The sequence below is a fragment of the Stegostoma tigrinum genome, chromosome 7, assembly GCF_030684315.1.
Source record: "Stegostoma tigrinum isolate sSteTig4 chromosome 7, sSteTig4.hap1, whole genome shotgun sequence".
Taxonomy (NCBI): domain Eukaryota; kingdom Metazoa; phylum Chordata; class Chondrichthyes; order Orectolobiformes; family Stegostomatidae; genus Stegostoma; species Stegostoma tigrinum.
In genome coordinates this window covers 107,205,767-107,230,953 of record NC_081360.1, presented here as the reverse complement: position 1 = coordinate 107,230,953, position 25,187 = coordinate 107,205,767, and the positions used below count along the sequence as shown (strand labels likewise).

Sequence of the window (25,187 nt, the reverse complement as noted above, 5' to 3'; positions counted from 1 at the left end):
TCCAACTCGATCTCCTGTTCCTGCTTTCTCCACATACCCTTTGATCCCATTAACCCCTAGAACTGTATCTAACTCTTTCATGAAAACATTCAACATTTTGGTCTCAACCACTTTCTGTGGCAGAGATTTCCACAGGCTCTCCACTCTCTGCTGAAGACATTTTTCCTTATCCCAGTCCAAAATGGCCAGCCCCGTATCCTGGCTATGGTCAACTTCCTTCCTGACCCTGTTAGAGTTTTAAAGGTTTCTCCAAGATCTCCCCTCATTCTTCAAAAGTGATATAGCCCTAACTGAGATAATAAAATGTGAGGCTGGATGAACACAGCAGGCCAAGCAGCATCTCAGGAGCACAAAAGCTGACGTTTCGGGCCTAGACCCTTCATCAGAGAGGGGGATGGGGGGAGGTTGATCAACCGCCTCAACCTCTCCACCCCTCTCACCCACTCCAACCTCTCCCCCGCAGAACGGGCAGCCCTCCGCTCCCTCCGCTCCAACCCCAACCTCACCATCAAACCCGCAGACAAGGGTGGCGCAGTGGTAGTATGGCGCACTGACCTCCACATCGCCGAGGCCAGATGCCAACTCTCCGACACCACCTCCTACCGCCTCCTCGATCATGACCCCACACCCGAGCACCAAACCATCATCTCCAACACCATTCACGACCTCATCACCTCAGGGGACCTCCCACCCACAGCCTCCAACCTCATTGTTCCCCAACCCCGCACGGCCCGTTTCTATCTCCTTCCCAAAATCCACAAACCTGCCTGCCCTGGTCGACCCATCGTCTCAGCCTGCTCCTGCCCCACCGAACTCATCTCCACCTATCTGGACTCCATTTTCTCCCCTTTGGTCCAGGAACTCCCCACCTACGTCCGTGACACCACCCACGCCCTCCACCTCCTCCAGGACTTCCAATTCCCTGGCCCCCAACACCTCATATTCACCATGGACGTCCAGTCCCTGTACACCTGCATTCCGCATGGAGATGGCCTCAAGGCCCTCCGCTTCTTCCTGTCCCGCAGGCCCGACCAGTCCCCCTCCACCGACACTCTCATCCGCCTAGCTGAACTCGTCCTCACACTCAACAACTTCTCTTTTGACTCCTCCCACTTCCTACAGACCAAGGGGGTGGCCATGGGCACCCGCATGGGCCCCAGCTATGCCTGCCTCTTTGTAGGTTACGTGGAACAGTCCCTCTTCCGCACCTACACAGGCCCCAAACCCCACCTCTTCCTCCGGTACATTGATGACTGTATCGGCGCTGCCTCTTGCTCCCCAGAGGAGCTCGAACAGTTCATCCACTTCACCAACACCTTCCACCCCAACCTTCAGTTCACCTGGGCCATCTCCAGCACATCCCTCACCTTCCTGGACCTCTCAGTCTCCATCTCAGGCAACCAGCTTGTAACTGATGTCCATTTCAAGCCCACCGACTCCCACAGCTACCTAGAATACACCTCCTCCCACCCACCCTCCTGCAAAAATTCCATCCCCTATTCCCAATTCCTCCGCCTCCGCCGCATCTGCTCCCACGACAAGACATTCCACTCCCGCACATCCCAGATGTCCAAGTTCTTTAAGGACCGCAACTTTCCCCCCACGGTGATCGAGAACGCCCTTGACCGCGTCTCCCGCATTTCCCGCGACACATCCCTCACACCCCGCCCCCGCCACAACCGCCCCAAGAGGATCCCCCTCGTTCTCACACACCACCCCACCAACCTCCGGATACAACGCATTATCCTCCGACACTTCCGCCATTTACAATCCGACCCCACCACCCAAGACATTTTTCCATCCCCTCCCCTGTCTGCTTTCCGGAGAGACCACTCTCTCCGTGACTCCCTTGTTCGCTCCACACTGCCCTCCAACCCCACCACACCCGGCACCTTCCCCTGCAACCGCAGGAAATGCTACACTTGTCCCCACACCTCCTCCCTCACCCCCATCCCAGGCCCCAAGATGACATTCCACATCAAGCAGAGGTTCACCTGCACATCTGCCAATGTGGTATACTGCATCCACTGTACCCGGTGCGGCTTCCTCTACATTGGGGAAACCAAGCGGAGGCTTGGGGACCGCTTTGCAGAACACCTCCGCTCAGTTCGCAAAAAACAACTGCACCTCCCAGTCGCAAACCATTTCCACTCCCCCTCCCATTCTCTTGATGACATGTCCATCATGGGCCTCCTGCACTGCCACAATGATGCCACCCGAAGGTTGCAGGAACAGCAACTCATATTCCACCTGGGAACCCTGCAGCCATATGGTATCAATGTGGACTTCACCAGTTTCAAAATCTCCCCTTCCCCTACTGCATCCCTCAACCAGCCCAGTTCGTCCCCTCCCCCAACTGCACCACACAACCAGCCCAGCTCTTCCCCCCCACCCACTGCATCCCAAAACCAGTCCAACCTGTCTCTGCCTCCCTAACCGGTTCTTCCTCTCACCCATCCCTTCCTCCCACCCCAAGCCGCACCCCCCGCTACCTACTAACCTCATCCCACCTCCTTGACCTGTCCGTCTTCCCTGGACTGACCTATCCCCTCCCTACCTCCCCACCTACACTCTCTCCACCTATCTTCTTTACTCTCCATCTTCGGTCTGCCTCCCTCTCTCTCCCTATTTATTCCAGTTCCCTCCCCCCATCCCCCTCTCTGATGAAGGGTCTAGGCCCGAAACGTCAGCTTTTGTGCTCCTGAGATGCTGCTTGGCCTGCTGTGTTCATCCAGCCTCACATTTTATTATCTTGGAATCTCCAGCATCTGCAGTTCCCATTATCTCTAGCCCTAACTGATCCAGTCTCTCTCCACATGTAAGTCCCAGAATTCCAGGAATCAGTCTGGTAAACATTCATTGCACTCTTTCCATTACCAGGACATCCTTCCACAGTACAGGAGATCAAAATTGCACACAATATTCCAGGTATTATCTCACCAATGCCCTTTATAATTGCAACATAACATCACTTCTCCTTTACTCAAGTCCTGTGTGTGTGTTTGTGTGTGTGTGTGTGTGTGTGTGTGTGTGTGTGCGCGTGCGCGCTGTCTATCCGTGTGGAAATGAACACACAATGCTTCTTCAAGTTCACAGTCTAGTCTGCAATCGCCCTGTCTAATGGTCAGGTCCAGCTTGGTTTTGGATGGTCAGTTTTATGTAGGCAAGACTTCCTCATTATTGTGTGTTCAAGTTGGGATATAGTTAGGTTTATTGAAATGGCTAATGAGATTTTGGGAAGTGATGATGCCAGCATGTTTTATGCTGCCATCCACTTTTGATATTGATCTGAGAATCTACTTTATTTTTCAGGAGAACAGTGTGAACGTGGAGATTGTGGAGCAGATTTACAAAAGGAACCCAATCCTACGTTATACCCAACACTCCCTGCACTCGCCTCTTTTACCATTGCTCTATGGAGACATCGACCCCAGTTGTGAGTATCTGCTTGACATCTCCTTTAGACTTTGAATAAATCTAACAGAAAATGGTAATTGTGGAGATAGTGGATGTATTTGTGCAAACACAGAATCCTAAACACAGAAAGAGGCATCATGCCTCTGCCAGGTCCCTGAAAGATTGATCAGTCTAGTCCCACTCTCCTGAAAAGCCTGAAAATTATTTCCTTTCAATGTTTCTAATTCCTCCCCATTTTCTTTTCTCCATCTCCCTCAGGGTTAGGAGTGGGGTCAGTAATTCTGCGAAAAATAGCTTCAGTGTTGCTGTTTACATCACACTCAATACCCTCCCTTCCAGATTTCACACTGAATCTGAGTGATTTTTACTGCTCATAGAACATAGAACAGTACACTACAGTACAGGCTCTTCAGGTCCACCGTGTTGTGCCGACCTATTATCCTATTAAGATCAATCTACCCTGCAGACCCTACATTTTACTATCCTCCATGTGCGTATCCAAGACTCACTTAAAAGTCCCTGAAGTATCTGACTCCATTACCACTGCTGGCAGCACATTCCACGCACCCACCATCCTCTGTGTGAAGAACCTACCTCTGACATCACCCCATACCCTCCTCCAATCACCTTAAAATTATGCACCCATCGTAATAGTCATTTCTGCCCTGGGAAAAAGTCTCTGATTATCCACTCTATCTATGCCTCGCATCACCTTGTAAACCTCTATCAAGTCACCTCTCATCCTTCTTCACTCCAATGAAAAATACTCTAGCTCCCTCAACCTTTCCTCATAAGACCTGCCTTCCAGTCCAGGCAGCATCTTAATAAATCTCCTCTGCACTCTCTCTAAAGCTTCCACATCTTTCCTGTAATGAGGTGACCAGAACTGAACACAATATTCCAAGTGTGATCTAACTAGAGTTTCATAGAGCTGCAGCATAACCTCACGGATCTTAAACTCAATTCCCCTGCCAATGAAAGCCAACACACCATACGCCTTCTTTACAACCCTATTAACTTCGGCTGCAACATTGAGAGACTTGTGGACATGGACCCCAAGATCCCTCTGTTCCTCCAACTGCCAAGAATCCTGCCATTAACACTGTATTCTGCATTCAAATTTGACCCTCCGAAATAAGCCACTTCACACTTTTCTGGGTTGAATTCCATCTGCCACTTGTTTGTCCAGCTCTGCATCCTGCCAATGTCCCATTGCAACCTGCAACAGACCTCCACACTATCCACAACTCCAACCTTTGTGTCTTCGGCAAACTTACTAACCCACCCTTCCACTTCCTCATCCAAGTTATTTATTAAGATCACTAAGAGCAGAGGTCTCAGTACAGATCCCTGTGGAACACCACTGGTCACCGAGCTCCAGGCTGAATACTTTCCATCAACTATCACCCTCTGTCTTTTAATGGACAGCTAGTTTTATATCTAGACAGCCACATATCCCTGAATCCCATGCCTCCTTACTTTCTGAATGAGCCTACCGTGTTGATAGAATGCCTACGGTGTAGAAACAGGTCCACTGCTCTCCCTTCATCAGTGTGTTTTATCACATCCCCAAAAAATTCAATAAGGCTTGTGAGGCATAACCTGCCCCTCACAAAGCTGTGCTGACTGTATCTAATCAAAAATTTGATTGCGATTGTCATGATCATGAGCAGGCTAGATAGAGTAGATAGGGAGAAGCTGTTCCCTCCAGTGAAATGATTGAGAATCACGGGGACAAATTTAAAGTGCTTTATAAAAGAAACAAATGCAAGGTGAGGAAAGTCCTTTTTCTCACAGTCAGAGGCGATCAGAATCACTGTCTGGGACTGGAGTGGAGGCAGATTCAATTAAGGCATTAAAGAGGGAATTAGATGATAATTTAAATAGAAACGTGGAGAAGCAGGAGAATGTACAAAATTAGAATTCTCAAAGAGTTGGTGCAGGAATGGCGGGCTGGATGGCCTCCCCACTCTAATAATTTTGTGATTTTATGAACTCTGATTCCCTCATCTATCAATAAGCTCATTTTTGAATTAATTTAAAGACTAAACCTCCACGACCTTCTGGGAACAGAATTTCACATCCTAATGACCCTCTGTTCCTTAGTTCTCATCTCCCACAGACAGAAACATCTTCTGGAAACTCACCCTGTCCAGTCACCTTGTGATCTGATTTTTGTCAATAAGATCATCTCTCATCCTTCTAAACCCCAATGGTTATAGGTCCAACCCCCTTCAATCTTTCTTCATAAAATAACCTCCCAGTCCAGGACTGGATTAATCCGTGGACGATGAGTGTCCGTAAATGTCCCCATCCTTAATGATGGAAGAGTCCAGTACACCTGGCAAAAGATAAGGCTGAAGCATTCGCAGCAATCTTCAGCCAGAAGTGCTGAGTGGATGACTTATCTCGGCCTCCTCCAGTGGTCCCCAGCATCACAGATACCAGCCTTCAGCCAATACAATTCACTCCACATTATATTAAGAAACGGTTGAAGACACTGGACACTGCAAAGGCTATGGGCCCTGACAACATTCTGGCAATAGGACTGAAGACTTGTGCTCTAGAACTTGCCGCTCCCCTAGCCAAGCTATTCCAGTACAGTTACAACACTGGGATCTACCTGACAATATGGATAATTACCCAGGTATGCCCTGTACACAAAAAGCAGGGCAAATCCAACCTGGCCAATTCCCGTCCCATCAGTCTCCTCTCGATCATCAGTAAAGTGATGGAAGGTGTCAGTAACAGTGCTATCAAGCAGCACCTGCTCAGCAATAACCTGCTCAGTGATGCCCAGTTTGGGTTCTGCCAGCGCCACTCAGCTCCTGATCTCATTACAGCCTTGGTTCACACATGGACAAAGCAGCTGTGTTCCAGAGGTTGAGGTGAGAGTGACAGCCCTTGATATCAAGGCTGCATTTGACTGACTGTGGCATCAAGGAGCCCTGGTAAAACTGACATCAGTTGGCATCAGGGGGCAAACTCTCTGGTGATTGGAGTCATACCTAACACATAGGAAGATGATCGTGGTTGTGAGAGGTCAGCCATCTCAGCTCCAGGACGTCTCTGCAGGAGTTCCTCAGGGTGGTGTCCTAGGCCCAACCATCTTCAGCTGCTTCATCAATGACCTTCGCTCCATCATAAGGTCAGAAGTGGGATGTTCACTGATGATTGCACAATGTTCAGCTCCATTTGCAACTCCTCAGGTACTAAAGCAGTCCATATTTAAATGTAGCAAAAACAAGATGATATTCAAGCTCGGGCTGATTGGTGGCAAGTGACATTCACGCCACACAAATGCCAGGCTATGATCATCCCAATAAGACACAATTTGACCATTGCCCAATGCCTTTCAATGGTGTTACCATCATCATATCCCCACTGTCAACATCCTTGAGGTTACCATTGACCAAAACTTCAACTGGACTCACCACATAAACACAGTGGCAACAAGAGCAGGTCAGAGGTGAAGAATATTACGCTGATTAAATCAACTCCCGCCTCCCCCAAATCTGTCCACCATCTACAAGGCGCAAGTCAGGAGTGGGATGGAATACTCCCCACTTGCCTGGATGAGTGGAGCCCCAACAACACTCAAGAAGCTTGACACCATCCAGGCCAAAGCAGCCGCTTGATTGGCACCACATCCACAAACATTCACTCCCTCCACCACCGATGCTCAGTAGCAGCAGTGTGTACTATCTACAAGATGTACTGCAGAAATTCACCAAAGATCCTTAGGCAGCGCCTTCCAAACCCACACTGAAAACAGCAAATGCTGGAGATCACAGCGAGTCAGGCAGCATCCATGGAGAGAGAGCAAGCTAGCTTTTCGAGTCTAGATGACTCTTCATTAGAGCTTCAGCTGATCAGAGTATTCTAGATTTGAAACATGAGCTTGCTGTGTTTCGATGGATGCTGTGATCTCCAAAGTTTATTGTTTACAGCACAGATTCCAACACATACAGTAATTTATTCCTTTTAAACCCATGGCTACTTCCATCTAGAAGGACAAGGGCAACAGATAGATGGAAAAACCATCCCCTGAAAATTCCCCTCCAAGGTACTCCTCATCCTGATTTGGAAATATTTCACCATTCCTTAAGTGTTGCTGGTTCAAAATCCTGGAATTCCCTCCCTAATGGCATTGTGTGTCTACCTATGGCAGGTGATTACAGCGGTTAAGGAGGGCAGCTGACCACCCTGTTCTCAGGGGAAATTAGGGATGGGTAATAAATGCTGGGCCCAGCCTGTGACACCCATGTCCAACAAGTGCATAAAATATTGTCCATTCTCTATGAGCTAACCAACCCTTTGTCCATTATAAGACGTTAACTTAGCATCATGAGCTGTTATTTTGTACATGAAGTTTGATGTGGCTCCTTGTTTTAAAGGACAGGATTTTGGGAAATAATTTATTTGAGTAGTTGAATGTGTTATAGACTCCAGACCAACCTCTCATCTTCCTGTCTCCCCATCCCATCTCTCCTATCTAACCAACCCCACCTCTCACCGGCTCTAGTGCAAAAGGAGAAAGGATACACAAATCTGCAGGACGAGGCTGTCAGGATCTTCCATTCCCTGCAGGAGCTCGAGGCTATCTCTGATCCCATTCCAATCATCCAGGGGATCCTGCAAACTTGCCAGGACCTCAAATCGCTGCGGGATGAGGTTTACTGTCAGCTCATCAAACAAACCAACCACATGCCTCACCCATACGGCACCGGGAGCCTGCACCACTGTCGGCTGCTCAGCTGCATGAGCTGCACCTTTCTGCCTAGCCGCACCATCCTTCGCTACCTCAAGTTCCACCTGAAGAGGTTTGTTTCACAACGTCCTCATCCAGACTCTCCCACCATTCTCCTCCTGAACCGTCTCCCCATTCTCCATACCCCTTTCCCTCCCCCACCATTTTCCTCACCACACTCCATCCACCTCCCCCTGCTCCTTCCCCCACATCAGTCACTGCCTATCTACTCCTACATCCTACCCTGACCACTTCCATATCCCTCCCCAACTCTCACTTCCCTAACTGAATGCACAGTTGGTTTGATGGTGGCAGGCAGAGAGTGATGGTTGAATGATGTTTGTCGCACTGGAGACCGGTGATTAGTGATGTCCTGTGATCGGTGGTGGGCCCATTGCTGTTGTTAGCTATGTTGATGATTTGAATGAGAATGTACAAGGCATGATTAGTGCTTTTGCGGATGTCACTAAAATAGGCGGTATCATGGACGGTGAGGAAGATTATCAAAATTTGCAGCAGGATCTTGATCAGCTGGGGAAGTGGGCCAAGAAATAGCAAATGAAGTTTAATATAGATAAGTGTGAGGTGTTGCATTTTGGAAAGTCAAAACCAGGCAGGAGTTTCATGGTGTCAGAGATAATGGGAACTGCAGATGCTGGAGAATTCCAAGATAATAAAATGTGAGGCTGGATGAACACAGCAGGCCAAGGAGCATCTCAGGAGCACAAAAGCTGACGTTTCGGGCCTAGACCCTTCATCAGAGAGGGGGATGGGGAGAGGGCTCTGGAATAAATAGGGAGAGAGGGGGAGGCGGACCGAAGATGGAGAGTAAAGAAGATAGGTGGAGAGAGTACAGGTGGGGAGGTAGGGAGGGGATAGGTCAGTCCAGGGAAGACGGACAGGTCAGGAGGTGGGATGAGGTTAGTAGGTAGATGGGGGTGCGGCTTGGGGTGGGAGGAAGGGATGGGTGAGAGGAAGAACAGGTTAGGGAGGTAGAGACAGGTTGGACTGGTTTTGGGATGCAGTGGGTGGGGGGGAAGAGCTGGGCTGGTTGTGTGGTGCAGTGGGGGGAGGGGACGAACTGGGCTGGTTTAGGGATGCAGTAGGGGAAGGGGAGATTTTGAAACTGGTGAAGTCCACATTGATACCATTGGGCTGCAGGATTCCCAGGCGGAATATGAGTTGCTGTTCCTGCAACCTTTGGGTGGCATCATTGTGGCACTGCAGGAGGCCCATGATGGACATGTCATCTAAAGAATGGGAGGGGGAGTGGAAATGGTTTGCGACTGGGAGGCGCAGTTGTTTGTTGCGAACTGAGCGGAGGTGTTCTGCAGGTTGGACAAGCTAGGACTTTTATCGTCAGAGCATAGGAGACTGAGGGGGGACCTTACACAAGTGTATAAGATCATGAGAGGCATGGATAGGGTGAATGCACCCAGTATTTTTCCCAGGGTTGGGGAGTCAAGGACTAGAGAGCATCAGTTTAAAGGTCAGATGAGAAAGAATACCTGGGAACCTGAGGGGCAATTTTTTTACACAGGCTGGTACGCATATGGAATAAGCTGCCAGCGGAAGTGGTTGAGGCGGGTACATTAACAACATTTAATGGGCATTTGGATGAATATGTGGGTAGGAAAGGTTTAGAAGGATATGGGCCAAGTGCAGGGAAATTGCATTAGCATGGATGGACATTTTGGTCGGCACGGACCAGTTTGGGCCGAAGGGCCTGTCTCTGGCTGTGTCTAGCTGGGACAGTATTTCTGGAGCAGTATCTCTGGGGCTGTGTGGCTGGGACAGTATCTCTGGGACAGTATCTCTGGGGCACTGTGCGGCTGGGACAGTATCTCTGGGGCACTGTGTGGCTGGGACAGTATCTCTGTGGCTGTGTGTGGCTGGGACAGTATCTCTGGGGCTGTGTGTGGCCGGGACAGTAGCTCTGGGGCTGTGTGTGGCTGGGACAGTATCTCTGGGACAGTATCTCTGGGGCACTGTGCGGCTGGGACAGTATCTCTGGGGCACTGTGTGGCTGGGACAGTATCTCTGTGGCTGTGTGTGGCTGGGACAGTATCTCTGGGGCACTGTGTGGCTGGGACAGTATCTCTGTGGCTGTGTGTGGCTGGGACAGTATCTCTGGGGCTGTGTCTAGCTGGGACAGTATCTCTGGGGCTGTGTGTGGCTGGGACAGTAGCTCTGGGGCTGTGTGTGGCTGGGACAGTATCTCTGGGGCTGTGTGTGGCTGGGACAGTATCTCTGGGGCTGTGTCTAGCTGGGACATTATATCTGGGGCAGTGTGTGGCTGGGACAGTATCTCTGGGGCTGTGTGGCTGGGACAGTATCTCTGGGACTGTATTTCTGGGGCTGTGTGCGGCTGGGACAGTATCTCTGGGGCTGTGTGTGGCTGGGACATTATATCTGGGGCAGTGTGTGGCTGGGACAGTATCTCTGGGGCTGTGTGGCTGGGACAGTATCTCTGGGACTGTATTTCTGGGGCTGTGTGCGGCTGGGACAGTATCTCTGGGGCTGTGTGCGGCTGGGACAGTATCTCTGGGGCTGTGTGTGGCTGGGACAGTATCTCTGGGGCTGTGTGTGGCTGGGACAGTATCTCTGGGGCAGTGTGTGGCCGGGACAGTATCTCTGGGGCAGTGTGTGGCCGGGACAGTATCTCTGAGGCTTTGTCTAGCTGGGGCAGTATCTCTGGGGCAGTGTGTGGCCGGGACAGTATCTCTGGGGCTGTGTCTAGCTGGGACAGTATCTCTGGGGCTGTGTGTGGCTGGGACAGTAGCTCTGGGGCTGTGTGTGGCTGGGACAGTATCTCTGGGGCAGTGTGTGGCCGGGACAGTATCTCTGGGGCTGTGTGTGGCTGGGACAGTATCTCTGGGGCTGTGTGTGGCTGGGACAGTATCTCTGGGGCAGTGTGTGGCCGGGACAGTATCTCTGGGGCAGTGTGTGGCCGGGACAGTATCTCTGAGGCTTTGTGTGGCCGGGACAGTATCTCTGAGGCTTTGTCTAGCTGGGGCAGTATCTCTGGGGCAGTCCCCTCTGCCCTGGCACTTTGAGTTTTGTTTTTCTCTCTCTCTGCACTATCTGTTTTCTGAGTGGATAGCTGTACACTGCCTGAGTCCAATTGTGTTTTCCTACAGGGTTAGAGAGCAGTTCCCAGCAACAGAGATTGAGAAATACGCCCACTTTATTAATGAATCTCTGAAGAAAACCAAAGTGCGGGAGTTTGTGCCATCGCAGGAAGAGATTCAGGCATTAATTGGTCGGCAGGAGATGGTGACGACTGTTTACTGTCATGGTGGAGGAGCCTGTAAAATCACCATCAACTCACACACAACAGCAGGAGAGGTGAGTCACCATCAACTCACACTCAACAGCACGAGAGGTGAGTCACCATCAACTCACACCCAACAGCACGAGAGGTGAGTCACCATCAACTCACACACAACAGCACGAGAGGTGAGTCACCATCAACTCACACCCAACAGCACGAGAGGTGAGTCACCATCAACTCACACCCAACAGCACGAGAGGTGAGTCACCATCAACTCACACTCAACAGCAGGAGAGGTGAGTCACCATCAACTCACACCCAACAGCACGAGAGGTGAGTCACCATCAACTCACACCCAACAGCACGAGAGGTGAGTCACCATCAACTCACACCCAACAGCACGAGAGGTGAGTCACCATCAACTCACACCCAACAGCACGAGAGGTGAGTCACCATCAACTCACACCCAACAGCACGAGAGGTGAGTCACCATCAACTCACACCCAACAGCACGAGAGGTGAGTCACCATCAACTCACACCCAACAGCACGAGAGGTGAGTCACCATCAACTCACACACAACAGCACGAGAGGTGAGTCACCATCAACTCACACTCAACAGCACGAGAGGTGAGTCACCATCAACTCACACCCAACAGCACGAGAGGTGAGTCACCATCAACTCACACTCAACAGCACGAGAGGTGAGTCACCATCAACTCACACCCAACAGCTATATAACTAGCGTGTCAGGCACTCCCCTCTGCCTGAAGACGGTCCCTATCCCTTTATTCCCCACCTGTTCATGTGTCTCTCAAAATACCTTGTAAACTTCGCTTCATATCTGCTCCTGACACCTCTCCTGGTTCCAGTCATCGACCACCCTCAGTGTAAGTAAAAACTTGACTTGCTCATCTTCTTTAAACATTCCCCCTCACACGTTAAACCCATGCCCCTAGTATGTGACATTCCCACCCAGGGAAAGAGACCCCAACTATCCACCCTATCCATGCCTCTCATAAATTTATACACTTATCTCAAGAGGGTTGGAATATAAAAGCAGCAATGTGCTTCTGAGGCTTTATAAAGCTCTAGTTAGGCCCCATTTAGAATACTGTGTCCAATTTTGGGCTCCACACCTCAGGAAGGACATACTAGCCCTGGAGCATGTCCAGCAGAGATTGACACGGATGATCCCTGGAATGGTAGGTTTAACGTATGATGAACGGCTAAGGATCCTGGGGTTGTATTCATTAGAGTTTAGAAGGTTGAGGGGAGATCTAATAGAAACTTACAACATAATGTATGGTTTAGAAGGGGTGGAGGCTGGGAAGTTGTTTCCGTTAAGCGGGGAGACTAGGACCCGTGGGCATAGCCTTAAAATTAGAGGGGGTAAATATAAAACGGAAATGAGACGACATTTCTTCAGCCAGACAGTGGTGGGCCTGTGGAATTCATTGCCACGGAGTGCAGTGGAGGCCGGGACGTTAGATGCCTTCAAGGCAGAGATCGACAAATTCTTGATCTCAGAAGGAATCAAGGGCTACGGGGAGAGTGCAGGGAAGTGGAGTTGAAATGCCCATCAGCCATGATTTAAATGGTGGAGTGGACTTGATGGGCCGAATAGCCTTATTTCCACGCCGATGTCTTATGGTCTTATGGTCTTAAATCAACACCCAGCCTCTGACCCTCAAGCAAAACCCAAGTTTGTACAATTTCTGCTTACAGGCACCATCCTGGGAAACCTCTTTTGCACACTGTCCAAAATCTCCACATCTTCCGATAGTGTGGTGACCAGAACTCTGCACAATACTGTAAATGTGACCTAACTAAACTTTATATGGCTGTGACATGACCTTCCAACTTTATACTCAGTGCTCTGACTGGTGAAGGGAAACATGCTGTATGCTTTCTTTACCACCTCATCCACTTATGTTGCCACTTCCAGGGAACTATTGACTTGCACTTGCTGTTCCCCTCAATAATAAGTATACCGTTTTAGATATTGGTGGAGGGGATGTCCTATCAGGGGAAGGCCATAGCGGACAGGTCTCCAGCACTGAGCCTGGCCTGTGGCACAGAAGGGAAGGGGGTGAATAGGAGAGCAATTGTCGGGGATTAACAAAGGACAAAGAACAAAGAAAATTACAGCACAGGAACAGGCCCTTCAGCCCTCCAAGCCTGCGCCAATCCAGATCCTCTGTCTAACCTGTCATTTATTTTCTAACGGTCTGTGTCCATTTGCTCCCTGCCCATTCATGTACCCGTCCAAATATATCTTAAAAGATGCTAATGTGTCTACGTCTACCACCTCTGCTGGCAACACGTTCCAGGCACCCACCACCCTCTGTGTAAAGAACTTTCCACGCATATCTCCCTTAAACTTTCCTCCTCTCACTTTGAACTCATGACCCCTAGTAATTGAGTCCTCCACTCTGGGGAAAAAGCTTATTGCTATCCACCTTGTCTATACTCCTCATGATTTTGTAGACCTCAGTCAGGTCCCCCCTCAATCTCCGTCTTTCTAATGAAAATAATCCTAATCTACTCAACCTCTCTTCATAGCTAGCACCCTCCATACCAGGCAACATCCTGGTGAACCTCCTCTGCACCCTCTCCAAAGCATCCACATCCTTTTGGTAATGTGGCGACCAGAACTGTACATAGTACTCCAAATGTGGCCGAACCAAAGTCCTATACAACTGCAACATGACCTGCCAACTCTTGTACTCAATTACCCGCCCAATGAAGGAAAGCATGCCATATGCCTTCTTGACCACCCTATTGACCTGTGTTGCCACCTTCAGGGAACAATGGACGTGAACACCCAGATCTCTCTGTTCATCAATTTTCCCTCAGACTTTTCCATTTACTGTATAGTTCGCCCTTAAATTTGATCATCCAAAATGCATCACCTGGCATTTGCCCGGATTGAACTTCATCAGCCATTTATCTGCCCAACTCTCCAGTCTATCTATATTTTGCTGTAATCTCTGACAGTCCCCTTCACTATCTGCTACTCCACCAATCTTAGTGTCATCTGCAAACTTGCTGATCAGACCACCTAGACCTTCCTCCAAATCATTTACATATATCACAAGCAACAGTGGTCCCAGCACAAATCCCTGTGGAACACCACTGGTCACAGGCCTCCAATTTGAGAAACTCCCTTCTACTACTACCCTCTGTGTCCTGTTGCCCAGCCAGTTTTTTATCCATCTAGCTAGCACACCCTGGACCCCATGTGACTTCACTTTCTCCATCAGCCTGCCATGGGGAATCTTATCAAACGCCTTACTGATTCAACAGTATGAGGCACAGACAGGTGGTGCTGTGGAGGCGAATGAGATGAAAGGATGGAATGTTACCTCCTGGGTCCCAGAGTCTGTGACGTCTCGGATTGTATCTTCAAGATCTTTAAAGGGGAGGGTGAGCAACCAGCAGTCATGGTACACATCGGTGCCAACGACACAGGCAGAAAAAGGACTGAGAATGTGAAAAGCGAATACAGGGAGTTAGGTTGGAAGCTGAAGTCCAGGACAAACAGGGTAGTCATCTCTGGGTTACTACCAGTGTCAAGTGATAATGAAGTAAGAAATAAGGAGAGACTGCAGCAAAACATGTGGCTACAGGGCTGGTGTAGGAGGGAGGGCTTCCATAATGTGGATAATTGAAGCACATTCTGGGGAAGGTGGGACCTGTACAGTAAGGATGGGTTGCACCTGAACCGGAAGGGCACAAATATCCTGGGAGGGAGGTTTGCTACAGCGGTAGGGGATGGTTTAAACTAGTTTTGCAGGGGGTGAGGAACCGGCTTTATAATTCAGAGGATGAGGTATTCGGCCTTCCAACAGACACAACAGGGAGTGAGGCGGTTTGTAAAGAAATGTGGTCGATGGAGCGTAATTGTGGACACAGGGGTGGTGTGAGGTGTGTATACTTCAATGCTAGAAGTATCAGAAATAAGGCAGATGAACTTAGAGCATGGGTTGGTACTTGGAACTGCGATGTTGTGTCCATTACAGAAAATTGGGTAACTCAGAGACAGGAATGATTGTTGGAAGTTCTGGGATTTAGATGCTTTGAAAGAAATAGGGAGGATGGAAAAAGAGGCAGTGGAGTGGCAGTGATAATGGGAACTGCAGATGCTGGAGAATTCAAGATAACAAAGTGTGGAGCTGGATGAACACAGCAGGCCAAGCAGCATCTCAGGAGCACAAAAGCTGACATTTCGGGCCTCGGCCCTGGGTGGACTGGCAGTGCTGGTCAGGGCAGTCACTTTGTTGGGGTTTTTAGACAGACCCCCAAATAGTTGCAAAGAAGTAGAAGAGCGGATTGGGAGGCAGATCCTGGAAAGGTGCAGGAATCACAGGGTTGTAGTCATGGGTGACTTCAACTTTCCAAATATTGATTAGAAACATTTTACTTGTAACAGTTTAGATGGAGCAGATTTTGTCCAGTGCGTTCAGGAAGGATTCCTGACACAGTATGTAGATAGACCAACACAGGGAGAGGCCACTTTGGATTTGGTGGTTGGCAATGAACCGGGCCAAGTGTTAGACCTGATGGTAGGAGAGCATTTTGGCAGTAGCAATCATAAATCTGTTACGTTTACAATAGTCATGGAAAAGGATAGGTATATACGGCAGGGTAACGTTTATAACTGGGGGAAGGGTGATTATAATTCTGTTAGGCAAGAACTGGGTAACATAAAATGGGAACAGATGCTGTCAGGGAAGATCACTATTAAAATGTGGAGATTGTTTAAGGAATGCGTACTGCGTGTGCTCGATACGTTTGCCCCCAGCAGGCAGAGAAGATGTGGTCGAGTGAGGGAGACTTGGTTCTCAAGAGAGGTCGAACGACTGGTTAAGAGGGAGAAGGATGCTTATGTAAGGTTTCGGAAACAAGGAATGGAAAAAGCTCTAGGGGGAGACAGGTAAGGAGCTGAAGAAAGAGCCTAGGAGAGCACAAGGGGACCTGAGAAAACCTTGGCAGATAGGATCAAGGAAAACTCCAAGGCTTTTTACACGTATGTGTGGAATAACAAAATGACCAGACAAAGGGTAGGGCCGATCAAGGATTGTAAAGGGAAGTTGTGCATGGAGCCTAAAGAGATAGGAGAGGTCCTTAATGAATACTTTTCTTTGGTATTCACAACTGAGAGGGACGTGGTTGTAGAGGAGGACAGAGTGAAACAGGCTGGTAGGCTAGCGGAAGTCGATGTTCGTAAGGAAGATGTACTAGGAATTTTTAGAAACTTGAAGACAGATAAGTCCCCTGGCCCTGATGGGATTTATCCTAGGATTCTATAGGAAGCGATAGACGAGATCGCAGGGCCTTTGGCGATGAATTTTTCGTGCTCACTGTCCACGGGTATAGTGCTGAAAGATTGGAAAGAGGCAAACGTCATTCCCTTGTTCAAAGAAGGGAAAAGGGATAACCCGGAAATTACAGGCCAGTTAGTCTTACGTCAGTGGTGGGCAAATTATTGGAAAGGGCCCTGAGAGACAGGATTTATGATCACCTGGTAAGGCACAGTTTGATTCGTGATAATTCAATATGGTGCTCAGTTACAAGTGGTGTACCACAAGGATCTGTTCTGGGTCTTCTTCTATTTGTGATTTTTGTAAATGATTTGGATGAAGGAGTGGAAGGGTGGATTAGCAAGTTCACTGACGATACAAAGGTGGGTCACGTTGTGGATAGTGCGGAGGGCTGTTCTCGGTTACAAAGGGGCATTGATCGAAGGATAGAGTTGTTAAGAAGATGTGTGGTGTGTTAGCTTTCATTAATAGAGGGGTTAGGTTCAAGAGCCGTGAAGTCATGCTCCAGCTGTACAAAAGCCTGGTTCGGCCACATCGGGAGTGTTGTGTTCTCAGGAATGGTCACTGGACCCGAAACGTTAACTCTGTTTCTCCTTCACAGATGCTGCCAGACCTGCTGAGCTTTTCCAGCAACTTTGTTTTTGTTTCTGGAGTATTGTGTCCAGTTCTGGTCGCCTCATTACAGGAAAGATGTGGAAGTGTCAGGAAAGGTGCAGAGGAGATTTACTAGGAAGTTGCCTGGAATGGAGGGAAGGTCTTACAAGGAATGTTTGAGAGCGCTAGGGCTTTTCTCTTTAGAATGACGAAGGATGAGAGGTGACTTGATAGAGGTGTACAAAATGATCAGAGGTATAGATAGAGTGGACAGCCAGAGACTTTTTCCTAGGATGGAGGTAGCTATTACGAGGGGACATAGTTTTGAAGTGAGTGGAGGTAGATATAGGGGAGACGTCAGAGGTAGGTTCTTTACACAGAGAGTGGTCGGGGCCTGGAATGCATTGCCAGAGAGGGTAGTGGAATCGGCCTCATTAGGGGCATTAAATCAGCGGTGTGTGTGTTATAGGGGGATGGGTCTGGGTGGGATGCTTCAAGGGGCAGTGTGGACTTGTTGGGCCAAAAGGCCTGTTTCCACACTGGAGGGAATCTAATTTAAAGTGATTATTAGATAGGCATATGGATGATAGTATAATGTAGGGGTGGAGGTTAGATAGACCTTAGGTTTAGGGTAAAAATTCGGCACAACATTGTGGGTCAAAGGGCCTGTACTGTGCTGTTCTGCTCTATGCTCTATGTTTTATGTTTCACGCACACCAGGATCCCTTAGCATGTGAATGCTCCTGTGATAAAAGCATCCTGCAATTTACTGTGTAGATTCCTCTTTCATTTGACCTCCCAAAATGCATCACCTCACACTTGTCTGGATTAAGCTCCATCTACTACTTCTCTCCAGCCAACTTCCAACTGATCCATATCCTACTCAATCCTTTGACAACCTCCCTCACTATCTAAAACCACCAATTTTCAAGTCACCTGCAAACTTTGTAATCATACCGCTGACATTTTCATCCATCAGTTATGTAAATTACAAAAAGCTGAGGGCCCGGAACTTTCTCGTCCTCCCTCTGAAAGTGACTGCTACTGTCTTGATACTCCAGTTTAGGGCAGACATTACTTTCTGATACTCCCTCTCAGGATGAATAATAATCATTGGTACTCCCTCTTGGTGGTGGAGGGAGTTATTCAGTGTCGGGTCATGGCTATGACTATGAGTTACTCTTTTCTGCCGGTTTCCAGGTTGTTGAGAAGTTGATCCGGGGTCTGGCGATGGAGGACAGCAGGAATATGTTCGCTCTCTTTGAACACAGTGAGGACGGTGACAAGGCAATTGAGAGCCGGGTCATTGTGGCTGATATTTTGGCGAAATTCGAGAGGTAAGGTCCTGCCACTCACGGTCTGCCTCCTGCACCCCTGCTAGGTTCTGAATCGGGAAATATCAGCTGATGTCTGCCAAGGCAGAGGCTGTGAGCGAGGGTCAGCTTGGTGCTGGGGACAATTGGTATGGAGCAGGACTGGAAAGAGGGAGAAGGGCTCAGTGCTTGTGGTGCTGGCAGTGATGAGGATTAGTCGTGGTGAACATAGAACATAGAAAAGTACAGCACAGTACAGGCCCCTCAGCCCACGATGTTGTGCCGTGGAATAATCTTAATCCAAAAGTAAAATAACCTAACCTACACTCACCTCAATTCACTGCTGTCCATGTGCATGTCCAGCAGTCGCTTAAATGTCACTAATGACTCTGCTTCCATGACTGAGAGGGTGATGAAACTTTCTTTCTTGGGATGTTGATGTCATGGGCTGGGCCAGCATTTGTTGCCCCTTCCTAATTGCCCTTGAACAAAGTGCCTTGCACAGCCATTTCGGAGGGCTAAGTCACACAACACCGGATTACTGTCTGATAAATTTGTTTGAAATCACAAGCTTTCGAAATGCTGCTGCCTGGTCAAATAAACTGGTTGGACTGTAACCTGGGGTTGTCGTGGCTTTGTCGCCGCCCAGTGCAACACCAGCAACCCCGACATCATTTCAGAGGACAATCAACCACATTACTGTTGTAATAAAAACTGACTGAGACAGAAACACAGCAGGACCGGCAGTATTCAGAGTGGAGTATCAAGACAGTAGCAGTCACTTTATACTGCGTCCAGTTCTGGTCGCCCTATTATAGGAAAGATGTGGATGCTTTGGAGAGGGTTCAGAGGAGGTTTACCAGGATGCTGCCTGGACTGGAGGGCTTATCTTATGAAGAGAGGTTGACTGAGCTCGGTCTCTTTTCATTGGAGAAAAGGAGGAGGAGAGGGGACCTAATTGAGGTATACAAGATAATGAGAGGCATGGATAGAGTTGATAGCCAGAGACTATTTCCCAGGGCAGATAAGGCTAACATGAGGGGTCATAGTTTTAAGCTGGTTGGAGGAAAGTATAGAGGGGATGTCAGAGGCAGGTTCTTTACGCAGAGAGTTGTGAGAGCATGGAATGCGTTGCCAGCAGCAGTTGTGGAAGCAAGGTCATTGGGGTCATTTAAGAGACTGCTGGACATGTATATGGTCACAGAAATTTGAGGGTGCATACATGAGGATCAATGGTCGGCACAACATTGTGGGCTGAAGGGCCTGCTCTGTGCTGTACTGTTCTATGTTCTATGTTCTCTATGTTCTATGAGGACCGGTATGACTCCTCTTCAAATTTGCTGTGGGTCCAGACTCACATGGAGGCTAAACAGGGTAAGGATGACCTTTCTCAAGGATATGAAAGTGAATTTAGCAACAACTTTATTCATTCTGGTCGCCATCACTGAAACATACTTTTAAATTCGACCCAGTTGCTGCAGTAGGATTTAAACCGTGTTCTCAGATCATTGACCTGGGGCCTGGATCATTAGTCTATAACATTACTGTTATATCCATGTCCAACCTGACTGGGTGAGCGTGAGAGGTTGGCAATGTGCCCCGCTGTGTCCTCCTGTGTAACTGTCTCGTGCCCTGTGCTCTGTGCCCTGTGTGCTCCTGGATAACAATCTCGTGCCCTGTGCTCTGTGCCCTGTGTTCTCCTGTGTAACAGCCTCATGCCCTGTGCTCTGTACCCTGTGTCCTCCTGTATAACAGTCTCATGCCCTGTCCTGTGTCCTCTTGTGTAACAGTCTCGTGCCATGTGCTCTGTGCCCTGTATAACAGTCTCGTGCTCTATGCTCCGTGCCCTGTGCGCTCCTGTGTAATTGTCTCGTGCCCTGTCCTCTCTGCCCTGTGTGCTCCTGTGTAACAGTCTCGTGCCATGTGCTCTGTGCCCAGTGTAACAGCCTTGTGCCCTGTACTCTGCCATCCTGTGTAACAGTCTCGTGCCCTGTGCTCTGTGCCCTGCGTAACAGTCTCATGCCCTTTGCACTGTGCCCTGTGTAACAGTCTCATGCCCTGTGCTGTGTACCCGATGTACTCCTGTGTAACAGCCTCATGCCCTGTGCTCTGTACCCTGTGTAACAGTCTCGTGCCCTATTCTTTGTGCCCTGTGTGCTCCTGTGTAACAGCCTCATGCCCAGTGCTCTGTGCCCTGTATGGTCCTGTGTAACAGTCTTGTGCTATGTGCTCTGTGCCCTGTGTGCTCCTGTGTAACAGTCTGATGCCCTGTGCTCTGTACCCTGTGCGCTCCTGTGTAACAGCCTTGTGCCATGTGCTCTGTGCCCTATGTAATAGTCAAGTGCTCTATGCTCTGTGCCCTGTGTGGTCCTGTGTAACAGTCTCGTGCCCTGTGCTCTGTACCCTGTGTCCTCCTGTGTAACAGCCTTGTGCCCTGTCCTCTGTGCCCTGTGTACTCCTGTGTAACAGTCTCATGCCCTGTGCTCTGTGCCCTGTGTAACAGTCTCATGCTCTGTACTCTGTACCCTGTATGCTCCTGTGTAACAGTCTTGTGCCCTGTGCTCTGTACCCTGTGCGCTCTGTGTAACAGCCTTGTGCCCTGTATTCTGTGCCCTGTGTAACAGTCTCGTGCCCTATTCTCTGTGCCCTGTGTGCTCCTGTGTAACAGCCTCATGCCCTGTGCGCTGCACCCTGTGCGCTGCTGTGTAACAGCCGTGTGCCCTGTGCCCTGTGCCCTGTGTGCTCCTGTGTAACAGTCTCGTGCCCTGTGCTCCGTACCCTGTGCGCTCCTGTGTAACAGCCTTGTGCCCTGTACTCTGCCCGCCTGCATAACAGCCTCATGCCCTGTGCACTGTACCCTGTGTGCTCCTGTGTAACTGTCTCATGCCCTGTGCTCTGTACCCTGTGTCCTCCTGTATAACAGTCTCATGCCCTGTCCTGTGTCCCCCTGTGTAACAGCCTCATGCCCTGCGCTCTATGCCCTGTGTGCTCCTGGATAACAATCTCGTGCCCTGTGGTCTTTACCCTGTGCGCTCCTGTGTAACAGTCTCATGCCCTGTGCTCTGTGCCCTGTGTGCTCCTGTGTAACAGTCTTGTGCCCTGTGCTCTGCCCTCCTATGTAACAGTCTCTTGCCCTGTGCTCTGTGCCCTTTGTAACAGCCTCATGCCCTATTCTCTGTGCCCGACGTGCTCCTGTGTAAGAGCCTCTTGACCTGTGCTCTGTGGCCTGTATGCTGTTGTGTAACAGCCTTGTGCCCTGTGTGCTCCTGTGTATTTTCTCATGCCCTGTGCTCTGTACCCTGTGTGCTCCTGTATAACAGTTTCATGCCCTTTGCTCTGTGCCCTGTGTAACAGTCACTTGCCCTGTGCAGTGTGCCCTGTATGCTCCTGTGTAACAGCCTTGTGCCCTGTGCGCTCCTGTGTAACAGTCTCATTCCCTGTGCTCTGTGCCCTGTGTGCTCCTGTGTAACAGTCTTGTGCCCTGTACTCTGCCCTCCTGTGTAACAGTCTCTTGCCCTGTGCTCTGTGCCCTTTGGAACAGCCTCATGCCCTATTCTCTGTGCCCGGTGTGCTCCTGTGAAACGGTCTTGTGCCCTGTGCTCTGTACCCTGTGTGCTTCTGTGTAACAGCCTCATGCCGTGTACTCTGTGCCCTGTGTAACAGTCTCGTGCTCTATGCTCTGTGCCCTGTGTGCTCCTGTGAAACGGTCTCATGCCCTGTGCTCTGTACCCTGTGCGCTTCTGTGTAACAGCCTCATGCCGTGTGCTCTGTACCCTGTGTGCTCCTGTGTAACAGTCACATGCCCTGTGCTCTTTACGCTGTGTGCTCCTGTGTAACAGCCTCATGCCCTGTGCTCTGTACCCTGTGTGCTTCTGTGTAACAATCTCATGCCCTGTGCTCTGTGCCCTGTATGCTCCTGTGTAACAGTCACATGCCCTGTGCTCTTTACGCTGTGTGCTCCTGTATAACAGCCTCGTGCACTTTGCTCTGTGCCCTGTGTGCTCCTGTGTAACAGTCTTGTGCCCTGTGTTTTATGCCCTGTGTGCTCCTGTGTAACAGCCTCGTGCACTTTGCTCTGTGCCCTGTGTGCTCCTGTGTAACAGTCTCATGCCCTGTGCGCTCCTGTGTAACAGTCTCATGCCCTGTGTGCTCTGTGCCCTGTGTGCTCCAGTTTAACAGTCTCATGCCCTGTGCTCTTTACGCTGTGTGCTCCTGTATAACAGCCTCGTGCACTTAGCTCTGTGCCCTGTGTGCTCCTGTGTAACAGTCTTGTGCCCTGTGTTTTATGCCCTGTGTGCTCCAGTTTAACAGTCTCATGCCCTGTGCTCTGTACCCTGTGTACTCCTTTATAACAGTCTCGTACCCTGTGCTCTGTGCCCTGTGTGCTCCTGTGTAACAGTCTCATGCCCTGTGCTCTGTGCCCTGTGCGCTCCTGTGTAACAGTCTCATGCCCTGTGCTCTGTGCCCTGTGTGCTCCTGTGTAACAGTCTTGTGCCCTGTGCTCTGCCCTCCTGTATAACAGTCTCTTGCCCTGTGCTCTGTGCCCTTTGTAACAGCCTCTTGCCCTATTCTCTGTGCCCGGCGTGCTCCTGTGTAAGAGCCTCTTGACCTGTGCTCTGTGGCCTGTATGCTGTTGTGTAACAGCCTTGTGCCCTGTGTGCTCCTGTGTATTTTCTCATGCCCTGTGCTCTGTGCCCTGTGTGCTCCTGTGTAACAGCCTTGTGCCCTGTGCACTCCTGTGTAACAGTCTCATGCCCTGTGCTCTGTGCCCTGTGTGCTCCTGTGTAACAGTCTTGTGCCCTGTACTCTGCCCTCCTGTGTAACAGTCTCTTGTCCTGTGCTCTGTGCCCTTTGTAACAGCCTCATGCCCTATTCTCTGTGCCCGGTGTGCTCCTGTGTAAGAGCCTCATGACCTGTGCTCTGTGGCCTGTATGCTGTTGTGTAACAGTCTCGTGCCATGTGCTCTGTGCCCTGTGTGTTCCTGTATAACAGTCTCATGCCCTGTGCCCTGTGCCGTGTATGCTCCTGTGTAACAGCCTTGTGCCCTGTGTGCTCCTGTGTAACAGTCTCATGCCCTGTGCTCTGTGCCCTGTGTGCTCCTGTGTAACAGTCTTGTGCCCTGTGCTCCGTACCCTGTGTGCTTCTGTGTAACAGCCTCATGCCGGGTGCTCTGTACCCTGTGTGCTCCTGTGTAACAGTCTCATGCCCTGTGCTCTTTACGCTGTGTGCTCCTGTGTAACAGCCTCATGCCCTGTGCTCTGTACCCTGTGTGCTTCTGTGTAACAATCTCATGCCCTGTGCTCTGTGCCCTATGTGACGGTCTCGTGCTCTATGCTCTGTGCCCTGTATGCTCCTGTGTAACAGTCACATGCCCTGTGCTCTTCACGCTGTGTGCTCCTGTATAACAGCCTCGTGCACTTTGCTCTGTGCCCTGTGTGCTCCTGTGTAACAGTCTCATGCCCTGTGCGCTCCTGTGTAACAGTCTCATGCCCTGTGCTCTGTGCCCTGTGTGCTCCTGTGTAACAGTCTTGTGCCCTGTGCTTTGTGCCCTGTGTGCTCCTGTGTAACAGCCTCGTGCACTTTGCTCTGTGCCCTGTGTGCTCCTGTGTAACGGTCTCATGCCCTGTGCGCTCCTGTGTAACAGTCTCATGCCCTGTGCTCTGTGCCCTGTGTGCTCCTGTGTAACAGTCTCATGCCCTGTGCTCTGTGCCCTGTGTGCTCCTGTGTAACAGTCTCATGCCCTGTGCTCTGTTCCCTGTGCGCTCCTGTGTAACAGTCTCATGCCCTGTGCTCTGTGCCCTGTGTGCTCCTGTGTAACAGCCTTGTGCCCTGTACTCTGCCCTCCTGTGTAACAGTCTCTTGCCCTGTGCTGTGTGCCCTTTGTAACAGCCTCATGCCCTATTCTCTGTGCCCGGTGTGCTCCTGTGTAAGAGCCTCATGACCTGTGCTCTGTGGCCTGTATGCTGTTGTGTAACAGTCTCGTGCCATGTGCTCTGTGCCCTGTGTGTTCCTGTATGACAGTCTCATGCCCTGTGCTCTGTGCCCTGTGTAACAGTCTCATGCCCTGTGCTCTGTGCCCTGTATGCTCCTGTGTAACAGCCTTGTGCCCTGTGTGCTCCTGTGTAACAGTCTCATGCCCTGTGCTCTATGCCCTGTGTGCTCCTGTGTAACAGTCTTGTGCCCTGTGCTTTGTGCCCTGTGTGCTTCTGTGTAACAGTCTCATGCCCTGTGCTTTGTGCCCTGTATGCTCCTGTGTAACAGCCTCGTGCCCTGTGCTCTGTGCCGTGTGCGCTCCTGTGTAACAGTCTCATGCCCTGTGCTCTGTGCCGTGTGTGGTCCTGTGTAACAGTCTTGTGCCCTGTGCTTTGTGCCCTGTATGCTCCTGTGTAACAGTCTCATGCCCTGTGCTCTGTTGCCCTGTGTGCTCCTGTGTAACAGCCTTGTGCCCTGTGTTTTGGAGAGGGTTCAGAGGAGGTTTACCAGGATGCTGCCTGGACTGGAGGGCTTATCTTA

The 25,187-nt window shown here is 50.1% G+C and overlaps 1 protein-coding gene across 1 annotated transcript in view; it reads left to right on the top strand.

Annotated features, from left to right (window-relative positions):
• LOC125454312 (unconventional myosin-X-like) overlaps positions 1 to 25,187 on the top strand; it is a 286,482-nt gene that overhangs the window by 193,545 nt on the left and 67,750 nt on the right. Inside the window, exons 34-37 of the mRNA XM_059647628.1 lie at positions 3,313 to 3,436; positions 7,943 to 8,240; positions 11,308 to 11,515; positions 18,562 to 18,698. Coding sequence (XP_059503611.1) covers positions 3,313 to 3,436; positions 7,943 to 8,240; positions 11,308 to 11,515; positions 18,562 to 18,698 — 767 coding nt within the window. The remainder of the gene's footprint in view (positions 1 to 3,312; positions 3,437 to 7,942; positions 8,241 to 11,307; positions 11,516 to 18,561; positions 18,699 to 25,187) is intronic.